Source organism: Haliotis rubra, unplaced genomic scaffold, assembly GCF_003918875.1.
Source record: "Haliotis rubra isolate DU_JTF1 unplaced genomic scaffold, ASM391887v1 Scf132, whole genome shotgun sequence".
Classification (NCBI taxonomy): Eukaryota; Metazoa; Mollusca; class Gastropoda; order Lepetellida; family Haliotidae; genus Haliotis; species Haliotis rubra.
In genome coordinates, this window is record NW_025765248.1 from 248,581 (window position 1) to 272,007 (window position 23,427).

The window sequence follows — 23,427 nt, forward strand, 5'->3', positions numbered from 1 at the left end:
CTAACCTCTGACAAAGCATGTCTGAGTGATGAGTAATGGATACAGGTCTTGGCGTTCACTTTGGGGGGAAAAGCTGACACTTGCTGGGTTTGATCCATGTCTGCTCTGCTGTCTCCTTGACTTCCAAGAGAATAATTGTCTCGAAAAGGATGGTTACAGTTTTCATCGTATTCATCAGAGTCAAAATCCCTCAAATCTGCCACACCTGAAACCTGAAATGGTTGGGGACCATCTAAGCAGTCATTTACCTTGTCAGATCTGGTCGAACGTTTGCTCAGTTTAACTGAGTGTTTGTTAGATGAGGCTTTGTCAGTTTTCTTTCTGAAATGAAGCTTCTTTTTTCTATCACGGTTAAGTATGATCTCAGAGTCAGTATCTGAGTAGCAGTTTCGATCTTGGTTGTAGGGAAAGTCCAGTGGGCCCTTTATATTACTCAGGGCTAAATCTAAGCTGTCTGCAGACACACAGCCAGAATAGCCAGACTCTGATTCTGACACTGACAAAAACTTACTAATATTTTGCAACATCACCTTTGGCTGAAGAGGAGAGCAGTCTGATGATGGAAGGGAATTGGGAGATTGACCAGACAATGTTTTTGGACTTTTGGAAATTGGAGTCTGCTTTGAATAAACATGTCCAGATTGAAATGAGCCAAATTGAGTTGGCTCTGTCATTTTGAATAGAACATTTCTACTTTCAGAGCTCTCATCCAATCTTGTGGTAGCTGTTTGATTTGAAAATGGAATACTGACTTTGTCCACAATTCTCCTGAGTTTTCTGGCTTGCGACTTTGATGCGGTTTCAACTGGTTTCTGAGATCTCCACTTTTTCTGGGCAGGGCGGGAAGGAACAATAAAGTCCCGATCTGGAGAAGTCCTTGGGGTAGGGAGGAAAAAACCCACTCCGAGATGAGGTTTCAGCATGGCACAGGGGATGAAGGTTTGTATCAATTACTTCAACTTGATCACTTGAGTGTTTGACAATCAGTGGACTTTCATTGTACGCTGAAGGCTCTTCAACTGGTACGTTTGCCTCAATAACACACACCCGGAGATTCACCAATTATTACAGATTCTTTCAAAGGCAGAAAATCTGTGGTGCTTGGTGAAGTCCTTGATGTAATTTTGCTCCATTTATTTTGAATTTTAGACCTGTCAGGGAGTCTGGTATGAATCTTGGTGAGATCCGGACTCCGTTCTTGAGAAGTAGATTTCCTGGGAAGCGTCTTATTGGTTTGACTTGCATCCTGAGCCATCTCACCACCACCTAACACATTCGGATGATGATGTGAATCATTTTTGTTTAGTTGAGATGTCTTTGGTACTGTTCTGGTGGGTTGCCGATTCATGGCATTTGGCTGACATTCTGCTAATGCTGACTCATCATGAAGTATCTGAGCTTGTATGATTCTTCTGCCACTTTGCCTCTGCACATCCTGCCGCGAAGGAGGCTGTTGATTGCTTGCACGACCAGGATGTCGGGGCGGGATATGTACATCAGGTATGTGGTGAAGAGGGGCATCCGGGGGATGTGACTGTGTCTGCGTTGTCTCCACACTGTCGTCTGCAGAGGACACAAATGTGGGTCGGAGAGAGATCCTGTTTAACTTGGTACTTCTGCTCCTGGACCGGACCCTGCCAGGGAGCTGCCTCGCATCTGCAACACAATTGTTGTAAGCATCAAGAGTGAGTGAGTGAGTTACGTTTTACGCTGCTTTTAGCAATAATTCAGCAATATCACAGCAAGGGGAGTGAGTGAGTGAGTGAGTGAGTTGAGTTTTACGCCACACTCAGCAATATTACAGCTATATGGCGGCGGTCTGTAAATAATCGGATCTGGACAAGACAATCCAGGGATCAACAGCATGAACATCGATCTACGCAATTGGGATGCGATGACATGTGTCAACCCAGTCAGCGAGCATGACCACCCGATCCCGTTAGTCGTCTCTTACGACAAGCATGGGTTACTGAAGGTTCATTCTAACCCGGACCTTCACGGGTACAGCAAGGGGACACCAGGAATGGGCTTCACACATTGTACCCATGTGGGGAATCGAACTCGGGTCTTCGGCGTGACGAGCGGATGCTTTAACCACTAGGCTACTCTACCGCCCCGTAAGCATCAAGAAACCATATGGCACAAAACTATATTGCAATACCTAGAAATGCAGGAGTCTGTGTTACAATAAGACTTATTGTGACATATTCGGAGCTAAGATTTTCACAGTGAATTTTGAATACTAAGATCAACACCGAAAATCACTACTTCATCCACATTGCTTGTAAGCACAAGAGTTGTATATTCAACTGACAGAAAGAAACTTGCTTTAAATGTGACATTGCACAAATTTAGGACACAAGTTCAAACCAAATAAAAGCAAAACACATAATCCGAACGGAACAAAACTGTTGAAAGTGATACACAGTATGGCAATTTATTAAATAGAAAATGAGAAAGGGTGAAAAACATATCATGCTTTGGCAGCCGTAACAATCCATGCAACTGGGATAGATACATGATACAGAGGGCATGAATGACCCTCACATGATAAAAATGCAACAAATGACACCAATGTGAGAGAGTCCTGGGTAAGGTACAGATGGGGTGACCAAAGCATTTGGATGTCCCTGTGTCGCTGCAACACCTCAAGCCCAAGAAGAGCCTGGTTAGAATTGATCTTCAGTAACACATGCTTGATGTAAGAGGCAACTGACGGGATCGGGTGGTCAGGCTCGCTGACTTGGTTGACACATGTCATCGTATCCCAATTTTGTAGATCAATGCTCATGCTGTTGATCACTGGAATGTCTGGTTCAGACTTGATTATTTACAGACTGCTGCTATATAGCTGGAATATTGCTGAGTGTGGCATAAAACTAAACTCACTCACTCACTGAAGCACCTGATACAGTGTTACAGACAGACCAGGCAGTACCAGGATAACCTTGGCGGTGAGGTAGCCTAGTGGTTAAAGTGTTCACTCGTCATGCCGAAGATCCGGGTTCCATTCTTCACATGGGTACAATCTGTGAAGCCCATTTCTGTCCCCCGCCATGATATTGTTAGAATATTGCTAAAAGCGGCGGAAAAATAAGCTCACTCACTCACCAGTATAACTGGACTTAACAATTAACAATGCTGAATGAAAACCGGTACTTGCTTACTTTGCATCTTCACAATTACTTCCTGACAGTGATGGTATCAGCAACACATAGGGTAAATAGTTAGTCAGGGGTCAAGCAACTCATTGCTAAAGGAACTGGGGCTTTCAGACCTGACAGAGGAAAGTTATTGACAACTCAACATCGTAGTCAGAGATTGTGAAGGGTCCAGAGTGAGTGAGTGAGTTTAGTTTTACGCCGCACTCTGCAATATTCCAGCTATATGGCGGCGGTCTGTAAATAATCAAGTCTGGACCAGACAATCCAGTGATCAACAGCATGAGCATCGGTCTGCGCAATTGGGAACCGATGACATGTGTCAACCAAGTCAGCGAAACTGACCACCCGATCCCGTTAGTCGCCTCTTACGACAAGATAGTCGCCTTTTTATGGCAAGCACATGGGTTGCTGAAGACCTATTCTACCCCGGAGTGAAGGGTCCAGACTGCATGTTGTTGTCAGCGACATGACTAGCAAGGGGTTGTCTTCACTGATGAAAGCTTGTTCTGTGTGTCAGGGTGCGATTTCGGGGGTTTTTTTTGCAGTACCTGCACCGAGTGCAACCTGGCTTACAGGTTTGGCTGCACCATCAAAATTTGGTTGCACTATAAAATAACATCACTGGCTCTAAAAAGTAACATACATACTTGTTCAGCAATTTTCATGACAAGTACTCATTAGATACATACGTCAGAAGCTGACCCCATGATGATAAATGAGGAACGGTTCAGTTTCAATTTTGAACTACCTTTATTAATAAATCTGTCATATGATTACTTCTATGTAACTGATTTATGGATAGACAAATGTTTCTACTTGTAACAAGTTTTGCAGAGAGAAACATATTACTTCCAGTCACTTACTTCCCAATTAAAACAGACGATGACAGCTATAAGATGTTGAAGAAGTTATTGTTACCTGCAAGAGATGCAGCCTGCTACTCTATGTAGCCAGCACCAGCCATTGTTAACAAGTTCCATTGAAGGTTGTTAATTGCAAAATCAGACCCTGTATGTTCAGTACTGTTGGTTGGTTGGTTGGTTGGTTAACGCTGCCTTCAGCAATATTCCAGCTATATGGTGGCTGTCTGTAAATAAGTCTGGACCAGACAATCCAGTGATCAACAACATGAGCATCGATCTACACAATTGGGATACGATGACGTGTCCACCAAGTCAACAAGCATGACCAACCAATCCTGGGGAAATGGGGGATGTTTTTGGGGGGAAATGGCGGATGATCAAAATAAAACTGAGAAGATTATTTACAAATTAATTAACTGAATCATAGGATAACTTCAATGAGATGTGAGTAAGAAACTAAATGAATTCTGAGGACTTGTTTGAATTTTGAACATGTTCATGGCAGTGAATTCATTATGTTTTCTTTTCAATTTCCATGTATTGAAATTTTCAGGACGATCTGAATTTTCTGGTGTCCTTTCAAATCATACATGTAGGGGCCCTTGGGCCCATATATTCCAAAACCTAGGAACAACACTGCCATATGGTAGAGGGGGTATTATGGTGTGTGGAGGAATTCATGGGCAGGATAGAATACCTCTGGTCATCGCTAACGGACATTTGACAGCTCAGCATTACATGGATGACTTTCTTTATCCAGTTGTGTTACTGGTCATGCAAAAGCTGCCTTTATCAGCATGACAATTTCAGAAACTATATAGCCTGATTTGCACAAAACGTCCTTACAGCCGACATTAACATATTGCTGTGGCCATTCCAACATGGAACACCAACGGGAGGTCACGGATCATCGTGATTGACAGCAACCACATCCTCCAGGAAACCGATGATAACTTTAGCCCTCCAAGAATGGCGCTTTGAGCTTGCATATAGATGAGAAGGACTATAGCGCTATATATAACATATATTATAACATATAATGGCAACTTACACCATGGGACAGCATTAGACGACTGACATTTTTTCTGTGCACCTGAGAGGTTTTGCAAGTCTCGTAGTAGATGGTGGTCATGCATGCTATTAACGTGATGCATCATTGAGTATTTAGTAAGTTTAGATGTCTGTGCCACTATCCACTGAAACTTTGTTTTTGCTACCTCAGTTTGGGCAACTCTTATGCCAATATCAGTTACCGTAAGACCGCCACTTTAAACTTCATGTATCTATCTCTTGCTGTTTTTATTTTAATTTAAACTAGATTAATTAAACTATGCAGGGTTTAACACAGCTCTTCAAAACTGGGAGTCCTGGGGACTCAGGGCATAGTTAGTTTTCTGAGAGTCCATTTCCAAAATTGGGAGTCCATCAATGTGCATGAAATCAATGATCATGGATGCTTCCTATTTGATAATGATTATGTTATAATACGTGTTACTTTCAATGTCATTACAATAATGATCGTTAACAGAATGTTTATATTTCAGTATGGGATACCATTACAAACACAGAAAGTTCTTTCCCAGAAAGAATTATACTGCATCCACAAGGACACACAGGATTTTAGTTTGGGGGTACTTCATCAAATTTCTGCATCCAATACGCAGGAATCACGTGTCCCATAAAACCCTGACTATGGTAAATTTTCGTTTGGATGTCAGTTTATGTAGTGTTATCTTTGAAAATAATTAGATATAGCTGTGTCAGACAGATAGAAACTGACTTTCCGATTTCTATTTTGTACATATCCTTGCGTAAACTTGCTCACATAGAGTACTTGACTTCCAGATTTTGTAATTAGCAATAACTTTATTACTTTTCATGTGTGGTATGTAATTGCTCATTAATAGGGATAGAGTTTAATTATCGAGTTTTTAATCAATAACAATCACTCTCAAGCCTGTACGTTAAGTTCAGACACAACATGATTGACAGTTTGGATCATGACAGTGAGTGACTGGTGGCTGTCATTCATACCCTAGATTCAAGAAATTCCAATCTGTTTTTATTTATTTTTTTAAATTTCCATACTTACAATTTTAACAAATTGGCTTGTCATTGCCAACAGTATACACATACATAATTTGACATTCAGAGCTCCAGATAAGATTTAGCTCATGTGGGTACTGTACCCACTGTATTTTTTTGGAGTGGGTATTATGAATGTTGAGTGGGTATTTCATTTTCCGTTACCCACTGCTTTCAAATATATGCGTATTTCAGTCATTTTACTCACCTAAGTATTATGTCATTGGGTAAGTTTACTAAGCAGGTATGTTCTGCCTTATGTCATACCTAATCAAAACCAACTTAAATATAAGGGAAATGATTTCATAAAAAATCACTCATCCTATACTGACAGTACAACACTTGTCCTATAATAACAGTACAACTTGATAGCAACCCATGTCGTTTTCATAACACAAGCGATTTTTATAAATATATTCTGTACGCATTTGTTTTAAACTTTTTGAGTATCTAACATTTTAAATGCGTAATTGGTATGCCAGAATTATTTTTCAATGCGTAATTTGAAATTTTCTATGCATATTTTAACCGGATACGCAGCTTATCTGGGCCTCTGTGACATACACGTAAAATAAATATATACGTAAAATACAGTGATCTTTAAACGATGTACAGACAATGAGGTACAGTTATATGAATCAACTTTTCAATATAGTATGTTATGATGACCAGAATTTAACAAATATATCGTTTTTTACCAGAAACTGAATAAACACATTTTGTAATGTCGTAGTACTGCTATCTACGATAAGTTGAAATATACCTGGCTCATAGTTATTCGGAAAATAAATGCTGATAATTGTATACTAGATATTTCATTTGACATTATTTTGACATGTGCGTCCTCCTCTCACCCATGCGAAAACTGACCTCGAAATTCCAATTTTGTTTGCACTTGTGGGGGCCACAATCATATAGTACATGTATACAGACAATATTATCAGACAGTAGAGAGTATATTTTTTTTAATGCAATGGTAATCCTGAAAAGAACAAGTATCCTTATATTTACGAAACTTACATTTGAACATTTGCTTCTTTCTTTTTTTCAGTTTATCACACTCAAGTTTGAGCTCTGTTTCTTCTCTTACCAGTTTGTCTTTTTTCATATCAGAATCAGCTGTACAAAGTGCTTGTACAGTAAGAGATAACTTCTTTCAGAGGCATTCTTAGAAGTTGTTGAGTCAGAAAAGGACAAACTTTATGGATGAACAACTTCTTTATTCAGGTGATGAAAGTTGCTTGACGACGTTACAAGCATCTGTATCGAAACGTCTCACCTACTGAATAAAGAAGTTGTTCACGTTTGTCCTTATCAGATTTATGCTGATCTATGCTGTTTATCAATGTTTGTAAATACGAAATCGGCTGACTGGCTTATCAAGTTCTTGAATATCGTAATTCGGAGAAATTAGGGGGGGACTTTTTAACAGATAATTCATGGAGCATCCCAATTCACAACTTCGTGTGTACAGAATGATCTACAATAGCTGTCTCAACATCCAGCACTCACGCTCCGCGAGCCAGGCAGTGTCAGGCAGTGGGGCCGAGAATGTTGACGGGCGATAACAGCAGCCTTGCGGAGTTTGCTACATGAACACAACGAATGAAACCACTGACTAACAGTAATTATTGCTCTTACCATCTCCCGCGCGTTTCATTATTTTCACATTTTGTGCACTTTCCACTCAGGGTGCGTGGTCATTTGGGGTGCATGTTCAGAGTGCCCAAAACAACAAATACATGTGTTCTTAATTCGCCATGTTTAAAGAAAAGCATTGTGGGAAACGTCCTCGCGGGCTAACCCATTCCGGTTAGTGTTTCCCGTTTCATCGCCGTGGACAATTTAAGGCTTTTATTCTCGGGGCGGGGACGTTTCTAAAGGTTGTGGAGGCCGAAATGTTTGTATAGCTCCATAGGGCACACTAAGAGACCATATATGGTCTCTGGGCACACTATATCTCCCTCAATTAACTTTCGCTAAATAAAGACGAACTTTTGAAACCTTTCTCGCCATGAATCCTTCAACAAAGCCGTCACCTCAAAATAAACTCAAATACAAGTACAGGAGGTCGGTCACCTGTATAATATATTATTTGGGACATAATGTAGAATTTGTCCACTATCAGTTAAAACATTATGAATATGCCTGTTTCTGTATGGACATAAGACTAACAACTAGTCTGTGAAATGAACATATTTTACAGAAAAAAAGTTCATGGCAAAAAAATAGAATATAATGAAAAGGAGACCTAGACTTTCTTCATTTTCAGAGACTAAACAAATCCGCAGAGGGATAATTTCTTGGAATTTCACAACATGTACACAGGGTCTTATCGCCCATTACCGCTGAAATTGTATTTGACAGGAATATTTATCGCCCCCAACACCTCCCCGTCCTACAGTCAGCGATGGAAATCTAGACTTGCGACATTTTCTAGACTTGCGGGGAATTTCTTGGATATATTTGCTTTAGGGTCTGTATGACAGACTATATGGACACTAGACTAACAACTAGTCTATGAGATAACAACTAGTCTATGAGATGAACATATTTTACCGAAAGAAAAGGTTCATGGTAAAAAAATGAAATAAAATGAAAGGAGATCAGAGACGTTTTTCATTAAGCTGTGGAAATCTAGACTTGCGATATTTTCTAGACTTGCGTGGGCTTTCTTGGATACATTCGCTTCAGAGTCTGTATGACAGACTATATGGGCACTTTTATACCATATTTAGAGTTCATGTTGTACACAATTAAACGGATCATCTGTGCAAGCTTATTGTTAGTGAATTATTGATGGTATATATAGCTGAGTTGAAACGTTTTTGTTAATATAATCAATATATTGCCAATGATCACATATATGGCTTGTTAAATATGTGCCCCACTTACCATTTCTTTCCTTCCAATTACATAGCACATATATTCTTATCAGGTAGAAATGCATTCCTAAACATTAGAAATAACAGCAAATTTATTACTTAGACTTGAGGTTATATCTCATGATTGCCTCAAAGTCATGGGCGTTAAAGAACTGACTGAGTTTGGTTTTACGCCGCTTTTAGCAATATTCCAGCAGCATCACGGCGAGGGACACCGGAAACGGGCTTCATACAATGTACCCATGTGGGGATTCGAACCAGGGTCTTCGGCGTGACGAGCCAACGCTTTAGCCACTAGGCTACCCCACCGCCCCGCGTTTAAGGAAAGTAATGGAGGCACAATGTCGCGATAAACCTTGCGAGATAGGTGTATTTGCTGAATGTTTCGCGTCATCGTTGCCATTTAATTAGACGGTAAGAACATTATTCATTCACTTAAATGTCAAGATTGAGAATCAGATGAAGCTCACGTTAAACCTACCAAGAAGAGCAGTAGATCTAAAGGGATGACTTAACCGATCAGTGATGTCCGATAGGTTTTCGATTACGACAGACGTGGACAGCCTCCGTGGTGTAGTGGTTAGAGCGTCCGCCCGGAAAGTGGAAGGTCGCGGGTTCGATCCCCGGTCGCGTCATACCAAAAGACGTTAAAATATGGTACTTGTTGGTCCCTGCCTGGCGCTCGGCATTAATGAGTAGAACAAGGACTGGTCCGCTCGGAGTCAGTATAATGTGTCTGAGTGGGGTATTCATGCTTAAGCGGCATGGTATCTCAGTCTGGGCTAGTACAAGCAGCCGCACATACACACGCATGCACGTAGTCATATGAGCGAAATATTCTCAAGCACGACGTAAAACCCAATCTCACCTCACCTCACAAACATGAGTTCATAACCAGATTTTTACGAACCGAAACGATCGTCGTATTGGAACATGTGAACAAAGTCAGGTCAGGCTCGAACCACTTTAAAATATACTTTCAACACATGTGTTATAAAGCCGCGGTGGCTGAGCGGTATATAGGCGTCTGACTTTGTTTGCTGGCGATTAGGTGCCTTACTCTGAGGGTGTGGGTTCGAATCCCGGATGGGACTCAACCCCAAAAGTACTAGAATCTGTACATTAAGAAGGTGTAATCCCAAATATAACATATGTTACATTTGACCACTTTCTAAAATGGCATTGTGTATTTCATACTTTCAGCACGACTAGAGCGTGGAAGTCACCGTGGCTGAGCACTGGCCCTCGTGTCTTTGCGAGGATTAAAGATTTTATAAAATATATACAAAAATTTGAGATGACGCCCGATTCGAAATGCAGCTTCACAGTACAATACATAATGTATTGTACTGTGAAGCATTTCGTGTCGGGGGTCATCTCGAATACATAATGTATTGTACTGTGAAGCATTTAGAGTCGGGGGTCATCACAAAAAACAATATTTTTTAATAATTAATCCTCGGAAAGACACCAGGGCTTGCGTGGCTGAGTGGGTTAGGTGGCCGACTTTGTGTGCTGGCAATTAGGTGCCTGACTCTGGAAGTGTAGGTTCGAATCCCGGATGGGACTCAACCCAACAAAAGTAGTCGAATCTGTACTTTACTGAGAAAGTGTAGTCCCAAATACAACGTGTTACATTTGACCACTTTTTAAATGGCATTGTTTATTCATAAAATTTGTCATTGTGCACCGGTAGTTTTAGGCCACGCCCTGAAAAATAGTTTTTCGAATCCGATTATGGAGCGTGTGATTTCAACACTCGTACCTGGACATGTAAATACTTTCTTCGAACATGTAATGGGCGGACAATAGAATACGTACGTGCATGCGCGCGTGCATGTGTGTGTGCGTGTGAGAGAGACTTGAATGCGCATACTGTCTATTGTACGTGTGATTATTTGCGCACGCGTGTGTATGCATGTATGTTTTTTAGTGCTGTGTTGTTTATGTGTGTGTGTGTTTTTTCTGAGGGATGGCAGTATTTACTGAAAAAAAAATGGGAAAGTAAACCCTATCCAAAACATACCTACTTCCAACTTTCAACCTATTAAATCATGTGTTGACCATGTCCATCAACCATTGCAAGGGAACTGGTGTAAAATAGACATTTGCTGTTCGTCATAGATAACAGTGATTATTAACATGTCGTACGTATCCACAGAAAATTCTCTATTTATATATATACTCTCCCAAAAAAAGAAACGCATCATGAAAATAGCAATTTCATGTAGCAATGAATTAAAACGTGATTCATTTTACAAAAGGTTTTGCTCTGTTTATGAGTCCTATGGTGTTTATGTTTTGAAACATCACAACAAAACGCACCATCCGTAAAATACCCGTATTTAACAGCATGATTTTCAATTTCGGCGTGTAGTGTCACACAATACACAATTCACATGCAATGCACGTGAAAGTTGGGGATCTAATGATGGGTATAAAAGGTTGATCGCTGTCTATCGATTATTCACTGTATTTGGAATATTGTTGACGAACGCAAAATGCAACGTCTAAGTGAAGCCAACCGTCATATCGCCATTGGTTTGCTTGAAGCTGGCCAGTCTCAACGTGCAGTTGCCTGACGCATGAATGTTCACCAAAGTACCATTTCACGGCTCTGGGAGAGATATCGCCGGCAGAATGCGGTAGCAGATGCCCTCGTAGTGGGCGACCTCGAGCGACCACTGCGGCGCAGGATCGCTACATCCGGGTACATCACCTGCGTCATCGAACAGCTACGGCGACAAGTACCGCTCGACAAATACCCGGATTGAGGAGGCTTTCTGCAGACCGTCATAGGCGGAATTGGCGTAGAATCTGGTTCAGTGATGAATCATGATTTCTATTGGAACGACGCGATGGAAGAATGCGGGTGTACAGACGGTCGACGTGAACGTTTAGCCGACGCTTGCGTTCCCCAGGTGGACAGATTCGGCCGGGACAGTGTTATGATGTGGGGAGCGATCACCTGCCGTAGGAGAAGTGATTTGGTGATGATCCAGGGCAACCTGTCAGCTTAACGGTACTGTGACGAAATCCTACGCCCACACGTCCTTCCAATCATTGATCGCCAGAGGGAGTTGTTTCAACAGGACAATGCCAGGACCCATACAGCACGTCACACTAGAGACTTCCTCCAGAACCACAACATCAATGTGCTCCCCTGGCCCTCAAGATCACCGGACTTAAACCCGATCGAACATCTGTGGGGTGCCCTGGAAAGACGGGTGCGACGCAGTAACCCTCAGCCCCAGACACTTCAGCAACTCGCACAGGCACTACAGGCAGAGTGGGCTGCGATTGGGCAACACGAGATTCTGAGACTTATTCGTTCGATGCCGAGGCGATGCCGTGCAGTTCTGGATGCCCACGGCGGTCACACGAGGTATTGACTTCAGCGCCACCACACGTCTCCATGTGACACTCAAACTGACTTTCCTCGAGTTGGTGCCAAAGACGGATAAGTCTGCATCCCCAGTGTGCAATTTGGCTATATTTCATTGACTCATAAAGCCTACAAGATGTTTAAAAATAAACATAAAAATACAGTTGAAATTCCTCAATGCGTTTCTTTTTGGGGAGAGTATATATGGCGTGCGTGTAGATCTATGGTCTATGTTTAACCTACAGAACGGGTTCCTGTGCACGTATCCCACCTCGCCACACACATTTGCCTTGCCTGTCTCACAGTCCCTATCTGCAATTGTAAAGCCTAAAATGAAGCCAGTCTAGATTCCTCAGCCCTGGTCTCCCTGGGGCTCCTTTTCAATTCAAATGGTTTGTTTGTTACTATCCAAATGATATATATTCAGACACTAAGCGTTAGACATTTGTCCCTAGCCTTGCTCCAAGGCTGTACTGAATGCTGAGCCCATGGATGTATAGTAATTCTATCCTTCGATGAGGCAAGTCTAGATAAACGGACATTATTTTAGAAATTATTATTTAAACTATTAATTTTTACCTTAGAGACTTGTGCAAGTCTAATTTCCCAAATACGCGAGTAGGCTGACCTACTGTGATTCTACAATGAATAGCAGCCGTGGACAGGGAGCACAGCCAGTATAGCCCTTGCTTGTGTAAACAGGTCCAAGCTGAACCGTTTTCAATGTGAGGCGTTGCCAACGTTGTGTCCTTGTACTCAACAATGGCGGCCTTGAACTGTGTTTGTCACGCACTAAATCGACATGGCTAAAGCGTTGAATAATCCAAGTCTAAAGGACCCTGGAAATGATTATTATCGAAAAGGGTATATTGTGTGAAAGGATTTCTTGTGAGGTGTACACCTCTATTCACTTCCCGGCTTGTATGAGAGCCCCGCAGACAAGTGTTCACCTACACACGGGCCGTGTGTGTGGGATGAACGTCAACACTGTTGTGTATATACACCGTTCAGCAAATTAAGATTGGGAATTAAAATGGGACACTACCGAATAGAACCCGAAAATAGGGGAGGAGCTCTAGTCGTTACTCAACTTATAAACTTATAAGTCAAATTACAAGGACATAAAACTATGTTTCATGTACTACAATTGTCATTTTTTTTACACTAAGCGCAACGAGGACATGGAGGAGGAATTCATGATCAACTCTAAGATCAAACGCATCAGGCAGGAGGAACGAGAAGAGGAAGGGCTCAGGCGTATGTCTTGTATAGGCGTGTGTACAAGAATGGAGTGAGTGAGTATATGTTTACGCCGCACTCAGCAATATTCCAGCGATATGGCGGCGGTCTGTAAATAATCGAGTCTGGACCAGACAATCCAGTGATCTACAAACATCTGGCCTTTCAGAATCTGGAGGAGGAATCATCAGACCAATATAGTCGCGTGTGGCTGGGCTACTGGTATTGTCTCACAGAAAGGTGATACAATATTGCCATACGAATGAGTATTAAGATGTAATTGAATATTCCTGTTGTGACCCTGAAACTTCTTCCTTAATGTCCGAAAGGAGACAGTCTAACATTATGGGCACGTGACTCAATCGGCTTGTGCCCACTTTCAAATAAGTGGTCCCGGGAAAATGACAGATGAATGGTTACAATAATCACAAAATGGATAAGTGGATATCCCATCTGTTTAGGGCTTAATTAACCGACATTGGAAAAACAGCCCCACAATGTTGTAAAACCATAAACATTGGTAGTAGTGGGGAGGAATCCCATTAATTGCCACGCCTTTAAACAAAGGATAGCAATCTTACCAGAGACATTGATAGATTGTTTCGGGGTCTGAATGATCAAGTTGTGACTATCGAATAACAAGTAATGAATAAAGAAAACTCGTTGAAAACGAAAGTTGGGTAAAGGACTTGCAGCTGACAACGTGAGGTCACGGAGGCAAAGATACATGAATTGTGAGAGAATAATCTCATGACAACAAAAGAATTCGCTAAATGTAAAACTAAGGACGTGACCGGTCGATTATACTTTTTTACTAAGAAGTAGAATAAACACCAGAAATACTGTCGATATGATGAGGAAAACATCCATTGAAATAGTTGATTTAATCAAAGACATAAAATATGGCTGGGGATAGTTCGGAGGGGTGGTTGTTTGGTATGCTTTCCAGTCTGTCAAACCATTAGTAGGGGAACCTGCTGTATGTAACGTTAATGCAAAAAATAAGCGTGGAACTTTCAACCAAAATACAGACCCATTATTAGTAAAAAGAGGGACAAACCTGCGGCACAACTAGCCGTTACATTATAAGGGTTGCTGAAAGACCCATCCATAGCAGAGGATGGAAGGGAATCCATCCAACGGTCTTCAATCAAATTATCCTTTTTCATATGCTAAAAAATAAGGCGTAAATCAACTTGAATTTTTTGTCTTGTTTCCGAATGTAATCGATGTGATCATAAAATGTGATCATCGATTAATAAATGTGGAATTTTAAAAGTAAAATTATCTAAAAGAGGCTTTAAAGTTTCGAAAGGTTTCAGTGCGGACGAATTCCGATAAGAGTAGAAGATTGGGCGGATATAATTTTGAAGTTGCTGACTTTTTCTCATAATTATGAATTCTCATGATGTCTGTGTCGAATTCATCCAGTTTCAACGCACAGTGACAAGGAATTTTAAATATACAAATCTGAGAAGCTGGACCCTTCTCAATGCGACCCTTGCAAGTTAATATAGTAGTTTTTATGCCACTGAATACATGGATCCATTTATTCTGTGAAATGTCGATACGTGACGTATGGATAAATACAACTCCCCATGGAAGTCGTAATTCTGTATGGAAAGAATTACGAGTAACTTGTTTCTGGGTGCTGACAAGCGCCATCAGCGTGAACGAGACCCTAACTGGTCGAAGGAGACTCCTGGATTCTAAAATTCAAAGAACGCGATTAATAACATAAATAAAAACATGAAATTAAATCATATACATCTTCAATATTCTGATTAAAACTTTCCATGCATTGGGAAACAGAATAACCGTGAGATAGCATTCATATGGCGTCTTCTCCTGTAAGTTGAAACTGACTGTATACTTGAAACTGTAACTGACTGTATGATAACAATTGTCACATGTAGGTAATGGTAGTTTCACACTAGTATCCGTGCGAATAAACAACATTCAACAACAGTAGTAATTTCTGATCAACCTGTTTCATCAGAAGATTTCTCATCACGGATCAGATTGTATCGGTACCGTATAACCATTGGACACTGAATTCTCTTGACTGCCTTCCGAGTCATGTACCTGTAGTTTAATTGTGAATCATCGTACCTCCTAACATCATCACGTTTCACTGTATTTCCATGAACATCACTATTTGCAAGCATACGGTATCGCCATATGACGCACGTTTGTCTGATCCCGTAGATCGTAGTTCATTTCTTTTTCTCCAATAAACACTCATAGCGGAACGCTTTGTAATAGTCCGCGAAATATGTACAACGTCCTTTATGGTCCGCGAAATATGTCCAGCGACTTTTATCGACCTGTAACCTTCCCGTAGAAGTAGTAGGAATATGTACAACCTGACCCACACAGTTTGGCCAGAAACCCGGGGTTGTATTCTTCAAATAGTAGTACGCAACGTGACCCAAACCTTCGCAGCGTTTGGTCTCTAACCCGTGAATGTGAATGTATTCTTCAATATCAACCAATTTGGGACTGTATGCTTTCGAAATATTCTGGATATGCACAACTGGACATTTGACAATAAACAATACACAGTTCAACATACATGCACGCTTCCATTTCCTTGTAACCTTGTGACAATTGAATCAAGTAACATCGTAAAGGATGATCTATAGCATGGGCTAGCACCATGTGTATAGCATCATATAGTGATAATCCTGAAATAAAACACATGCAAAAATCAGTGTGGGGGTGATCAGTCCTCAGCATGATATTTGCAGTGCTGTAACTTAAAAGGGAACTAATCATAACAATTTGTCCGAAACAATTTTTCAAATATGTTGTTGAAAATTCTAACGCTTTCGTTGCTTATTAAACGACTTCAGTATCATATAATCATATGATCTCCTTCAGGGATTTTGGATTCGTTATCATCTGTAACCACATGTAAAGTGCAGCTCTCCTAGTAAACCCTGCAGTATTTCTTTCCACTGAATATTCTACGCGCTCGTATTCATTTTTTACAGGTAAAAATGCATCCCTAAACCATAGGCAGATCCAGAAGGGGTGGGGGTGTGGGTGTGGGTGGTGTTGCACTTTTGTCCTGAAATTTCATTAAATGACTATTGAAACGCTCGTGAAAATGAAGTGTGCACACACACCCCACCCCCTCCCCGCTTCTCAAAAAGCTGTATCCGTCCCTGCTACACCATGAGAGAATGACATCAACTTCCACATTTAGATTTGCAGTCATGAGACATAATGGGTAGGCACAGTAGGCAGACAGAGATTCGAGAGAATGGCGTTTAGCCGTAGGCTATGGACAGAGAGGCAGAACACATTCGTCGTGAAAGACATAACAGATTAATCTTACATTGAAACGAACAACAAATCATTGAAAAGGGGAGAGTGACCGAACGGTTGTTACCAATAATTTTCCAATCGAATATTCATGAGTGCTAGGACGGATACAGGATTAACGAATCAAAACAACGAGGTGAAACATGTGATCAAGATCAGGCCAGGCTCGAACCATGTAAAAAGACAGGTTTGGCACTGAGCGATTGTGCGCGCTTTTAAGTGACGGAAGCCAATCCACGCCACTCAGTTGCCCCGTGTGGTACGAGCCTACCCTGTCTGTTGATGAAGTTGTAGTTAGAGAAATGGACTGAGACAAGAGTAAAAACTATGTGTGAGTACAAGCCTTGGTGTTGCGTTTATCTATGACTGTATGTGTGCCACAGTACATGAATGTTATGTGGTTAGTTAGGAGTCCCGGTCGCCCAACCCTCACTCCCGGACCTAGCATCCTGCAACGGACAGAGCGAGTGGAGTGCCAGAGCTACAATCTCCCCCTGACAATGGGAACGGCCACAAGTAGCTACATGTAGGTACAGAGTCGTGAAAAATGTATTCGGACACGGAATTTCCATAGACTTACATGTTAATTTAGTGTAGCATAAATGATTTTCATGAATTTGATTTTCGTAAGATCCAAGTCAATTTTGCACATTTGCGAGGAATCATCTAGGTAGGTGGTGGGGTGTTCCTGATCCGAACATCACGTTTGCCATTTCTAAGAGATCGACAAGCGTGGAGAAGGATTGTAATCAGGGTGAACATTGGATTCGAACCTTGCAATCAGCGAATACCTGTATAGAGCACAGCAATCCAGCTTCTGGATCTGAGACTTGCTAATACCGTGAAACTCCAGATGCAGATGGATTAACAACATGAATACGCATGAGTTTTATTATAATTTATTACAAAAATAGGTGAATCTTAAGTTATTCTATTCTGCATATATACACATATCTTATTAGCACTGTCTGTTTTCTGCTGGGCCTGTCATAAGTTACAAAAACGTCATTCACTTATGTGTGTGTGTGTGCGTGCGTGCGTGTGTGTGTGTGTGTGTGTGTGTGTGTGTGAGTGTGAGTGAAAGAGTAGGTTTGACGCCGCCTTAAGCAATATTCCAGCAATATGACGGCGAGATACACCAGAAATGGGCACACACATTATACATGAGGGAAATAGAACCCACGCCTCGGTGTGTGATGAGCGAACGCTTTACCACTAGACTAGCCCACCGCCGGGACTGTATAAATAGATGGAATGATGTCTGAATGGATAGAATGGTGAATGCATAGTTGGATGGACTTATGCATGCATGAATGGTTGATGGAATGATGCATGCATTCATGTATGGATAGACAGAATGACAGATGGATGGATGGAATGATGTATACATATCTGGATGGATGCACCCTGTCGCATTAGATCTCACACTCCTGACTTAACCTCCTGACTGAGAATGTGTGTGATACAAATGCGTACGTTTCCACCCTTTTCTTGCAAAATCGCAGATTGAACATGGGACATATTTCATGAAAAGGTCGGGGCTATGCTCACTAGACTGAAAATTCCCCTCATGTAATGCAGTTATGATGTTTAAACATACCACCTGTTATACCCTCGACTGGGTACATTATATGGATGAACGATGCTGGTGTGATTAGTACTCGGGTATAACAAGTCCACACCCGTGTACAGGAGTAGGTCGAGTTGCGACAAACGTTATAAGTACTATACGAGATGGCCCCCGTCAAGGGCGCAGTCTTACGTCAATAAATACATTGCAACCAAAGGCAACATTAACAAGAGTCATATCACAGTCGATGTAAAACAATTAACAGGTAACAACAAACACCGGCTACCATTCGCATTTGATAGGGGATACGTCAAGACGCCTACTTCGCATGCTCTGTTTCTCGCCTGCTGTCCACGACTTTGATTTCGTCCGGAAGTGACGTAATTGCTGTGAATATGATTCGTGTACCATCGGGAGATATGTTTGGGGTTCACAGTGATTCTGAAATATAAAAAGCTGATGTTAAAAGTTTGTCAACAGTGGTAATCAATTACGTACTAATTAGGAGTAAAAATGTACACTTCAAATGGCCTCTTTTCTGTTTATTGGATATATATATATATATATATAAAAGGAGATAATGCTTTCAAACCTACTACTTTACTTACAGGCATGTCAAGGTGACCTGAAACCAATGAATATTTCCATAGAATATCTGATTGGTACAGAAACAAACTACATTGCCATAACGTACTCGATGTTCTTCAAAGAAAGCCTTGTAACCGCCATCCAGCAGGTACACTTCCGGGTAAAAGAGACATGGGTAGCAGTCGATGTTTAACTTCCGGTCCAGTCTTCTCAAATGACGTAGTCTGTGAGGGAAAAATCACTTTGACTAAACATTTTCAGGAAAATACAAAATTATCGCTAAACTAGTCAATTGTAATGATAATGCATAGAAACATCTTCAGTTCTCTGTGAAAATATGTACATCGGTTTTTGTGACTATGAATAGAATCTTGTATTGCATTTTGTGTTAATCCGTAAGCTGTACGGCATTCTAAGGTAAACTGTTGGTAAACTATGCGGCATTCTAAGGTTAGCAGTTCGGTATTCCATAGAAAGTTTTATGACAAGCAATGGTAATAATGGTTTTATCATTGTGGGATTATGCCATTCTATGGTAAACTGTACTGCATTTATGGTAAGTCTGTAGCATTGTATAATGAAATGTATGACATTCTTACAGTTTCGGTCCCCTCTCCGATGAAAATTCGCAGTGGAATATGAGGATATTCCTTTCAGTGGACACACTCCCTCGTCGGGCAGTGAGTACATCCGTTATGAGAGCCTCGGTGTGAAGGTTTAGCGCCCCCTGAGAGGATATAAAACGAAACGGTTAGTTGAACCAATAACGCAAACAGTAAATTTGACTCGTAAATATTAATTGTTTCAATATTTAAAGGAATTTGGTATATGGTACTTGTCAAAAAGGGTTTTCATGATTTGAATGTTACCTGAATGTGTCCTCCTTCGTACTCATACGGGTAACGACAATCAATGATTTGGTATCCGGAAATGACGTCATTGTACTTCCCTGCCAGTAGTTGACTGACTGTGAGAGGAGACACTGACTTGAGATCTTTGTGCCTTCCTTTGATTGTCGGGAGAGAGTGTGCCTGGAAAGATAGAGAATGTGACCTTGAAACTTTAGAACAACTGCACAATTATACGTTCGGGTCAAATGAAACCGTGACAGTTTATATGTATGATATCTATCTGCAAACGCCTCATTCCATTTTGTTCGAGTTTGAAATCAAGAGAAGAATCAGTTAGAAGCACTCGTAAAATCCTATCGTGTTGCCATTCTCTGTTACCCGATGTACTTGGTCGGTCAAGGTTTGTTTAACAATATTTCAGTTGTTTGACGACTGTACATAATCGAGTCTGGACCAGACAATCAAGTGATTGACACCAATCACCTTTTAGGCCTAGACATTGTAACAGGTCACTGTATTCAATTTGAGAATCATTTGCTGCTAGAATGACATAAATTATAACGTTTATGTTTGACGTTAACACTCAAATCAAATAAAGTGAAATTAATATTGCGAATCCTCATAATTTTACCTTGCCAGTTGAACATTTAAGTCTCAGAATTTAATTCAACCCCCTTGTAATAGACACCAATAATAGCGATTTGAAACTATGATCGTTTGTTAAACAACTTTTACCCTAAGTTGAATAAAATTCTGAGATTTTAATGTTCAATTGGCAAGATAAAGTTATGAGGATTCGCAATCTTTATTTCACTTTATTTGATTGAGTTTTGTTTAAAGTGAAATTCATCGGTACTTTTTGACTGAAAACAGACTATACGTAATTTTTGCTAGTATTCGCCATTGGACAGATCCTCGTATATATGTTTTTAAGGACTAATATTTAACGTTTGATAGGGTCATTTCAGTTGATCATTTATGTAAACATGCAGACATAAACTACCTCATGATCCCTACCAAAGGTTGCGTAATACAGTTTGTTAGCTCAGCTTACCCTTGTTCCGTTCCCGATAAGGTTTGCCTCCTCACTCTCCATCCTCTCGACGGCTGTCTTCAGGGACTCCAGGCACAAGCTCTGAAAACATGATAATATTACAGAACATGGAGAACAAGCTTTCTGAAGAGGATTATGCAAGCTGCATCCTATCTTTAATAGTTTCCATTCTGGTCATTACTACTCTACCGCACTCGGCAATATTCCTACTTAATGAACCAGACCAACCAAGTTACCCTAACCACCAGATCCCGTTAGTCGCCTCCATGGTGGGACTCGTGAAGGTCCGGGTTAGAATTCGTCTTCAGTAACTCATGTTTGTCGGAATAGGCGACTAACGGGATCTGGTGGTCAGGCTCGCTGACTGGGTTGACATATGTCATCGTATCCCAATATTACGAAGGTCGATGCTCATGATGTTGATCACTGGATTGTCTGGTACAGACTCCATTATTTACAGATCGCCGTCATATAACTGGAATATTGCTGAGTGAGGCGTAAACCAAACTCACTCACTCGCTCTATCGTGGGTTGATGAAGAACAATTCTAACCCGGATCTTCACGGGCAATTATATACGCTTGATGCATTCGCTCTTAGAACGAAACGTGAGAAGAGAGCTAAACGTCAACTTCTGTGGGACGTTCACCACTTAAGTGACACCGGTAATGCGGGTTTGTTCGGATCACTTTCATGATGAATCTGGAAGTCATCATCCCACGATCATAGTATCATGGTACACCTAAGGGACGCAACTCTGCTTTGCAAATTGTGGTACCTTTCACGATGCACAACATTTCATTTGTTTGGTTGCTTTTTTAACATCTTGCTATGACTGTAATTAGGTTGAAATATCTTTCATAAAATACTGTTTTTAATATTCCTTTTTTTTTAAAAATAAAGAATCAGGTAATGCCTTTCACTGAGCAATCGGAAAACGTTGCATCAGATCAAGCCACGTGATAGTGGTAACTAACATGTTTCGATTTAGATATCTTCAGAAACACTCAATTCTTGGCGAACATATTCTTCACAGCAGTAGTTACCTCATGAGCATTCGGCTTGAAAAGGAACTTTCTCGGGATGTTCTGAGGTGAATTATCGCCCTTTGTGGCCGTATCCGGTTCCTGAAAACAACAACAAGCGTATGTATTCCACTTATTTACCCCTCAAGCCTTTAAATCCATGCTTCTCTCGAAAGGTTTCTTTTCTATTAATATTAGAAAAGGCAAAAATAAAATAATAAATAAACGCTTCCGGTGACAATGTAGCATTGAAGTGTGTAAGAATGGTGTGACAATTTGATGTTAAAAAACAACATTTCCATTCCGTTTTACAGTGATCCATTCGGTGATCGGAAAATACGTAAATGTGCACGTGTATATACTACTCAGACAAAGTGAAGGATCACCCCATTAAATTCTTCCATACTATTGTCCAGGTAAAATATCTCTAAAGTACATCTGGTCATCCTTCACGTTTTCAAATAGTATATAAGTTATGACGAAGTCTTTAACAGTTTCGCTCAGCATGTAAAGGAGATAAGATTGTCCGCTTAAATTTTAATAAATTGGGGTATATGTTTCAGTAATTATGAAGTGAAAGTTCGACTGGCTGTCGCCCTGTTTACGTACCATTGCTGTGTTCTCGGGGGAGTCGATGCCACTGTCGGTGAAATCCTCCTCCACCTCACAGTAACCCGGGGAAGTGATGCGCTGCGGGGTCACATGACCCTCACGTGACCCACTCTCCATGTCAGTGTCACTCAGAGGGTGTGACGTACCCTGGTACTCTTCACCCAAGCTGGTCTGAGGCATCGTCATGTGACGTATCTTGGCAGGGTGGGGGAGACAGCACGGAGACATGGAATCGTTGAACTACAACAGTCAACATTGTTAACCAACTTTAGCCTACACTTCTTTTTCTTCCGTGTCATGGGTTTTTTTTCATGTCATTCCGCATCACTCAACAAACTTTAATACAGTTATCAAACGTACTGTTATGCCATAGAGATCATTCAGCAAGTTATATCATTTAGTTTCATCGTAAACAGCAGTATAGCAACAAATGTGCGCCTCTTATAGTACTTCATATTAATTTGCTTCAGATTTACAATTACGGTGTAGATGATTAGGTTGGTATTCGTCGAATTTGGAATTACTTTTATTTTATTGAAAACATTCATTGACATGTAACTTGAGTTATATATGTGATCATTCGCTTGTTGTAGTGGCGTATTTAGGTAACATGTTTGAGTGGCATTTTAAAAGTTGGGAAGTACACATAATGACAAATTTATGGATAATAATTTAAAAATAAAAAAAAGTTGTTTTCCATAAATTCGTCATTATTGTAAACAAACACCGAGGTGTAAATAAAACATGCTCAGACATGCTCACCGCTAAACGTCTTCT

At 40.8% G+C, this 23,427-nt stretch overlaps 2 protein-coding genes across 2 annotated transcripts; both read right to left on the bottom strand.

Moving 5' to 3' along the window:
* On the bottom strand, positions 1-7,868 carry LOC124267573. Its single transcript, XM_046702529.1, has 2 exons — positions 7,754-7,868; positions 1-1,656 (listed from the first exon to the last, which is right to left on the bottom strand). The coding sequence occupies exons 1-2, from the start codon at positions 7,770-7,772 to the stop codon at positions 1,034-1,036; spliced, it is 642 nt and encodes a 213-aa protein (XP_046558485.1). The 5' UTR covers positions 7,773-7,868; the 3' UTR covers positions 1-1,033.
* Positions 7,869-17,352: 9,484 nt separating this feature from the next.
* LOC124267579 (M-phase inducer phosphatase-like) lies at positions 17,353-22,830 on the bottom strand. Its single transcript, XM_046702532.1, has 8 exons — positions 22,648-22,830; positions 22,060-22,140; positions 21,015-21,095; positions 19,979-20,140; positions 19,709-19,836; positions 19,216-19,333; positions 18,831-18,962; positions 17,353-17,445 (listed from the first exon to the last, which is right to left on the bottom strand). The coding sequence occupies exons 1-8, from the start codon at positions 22,828-22,830 to the stop codon at positions 17,353-17,355; spliced, it is 978 nt and encodes a 325-aa protein (XP_046558488.1).
* Positions 22,831-23,427: the final 597 nt, after the last annotated feature.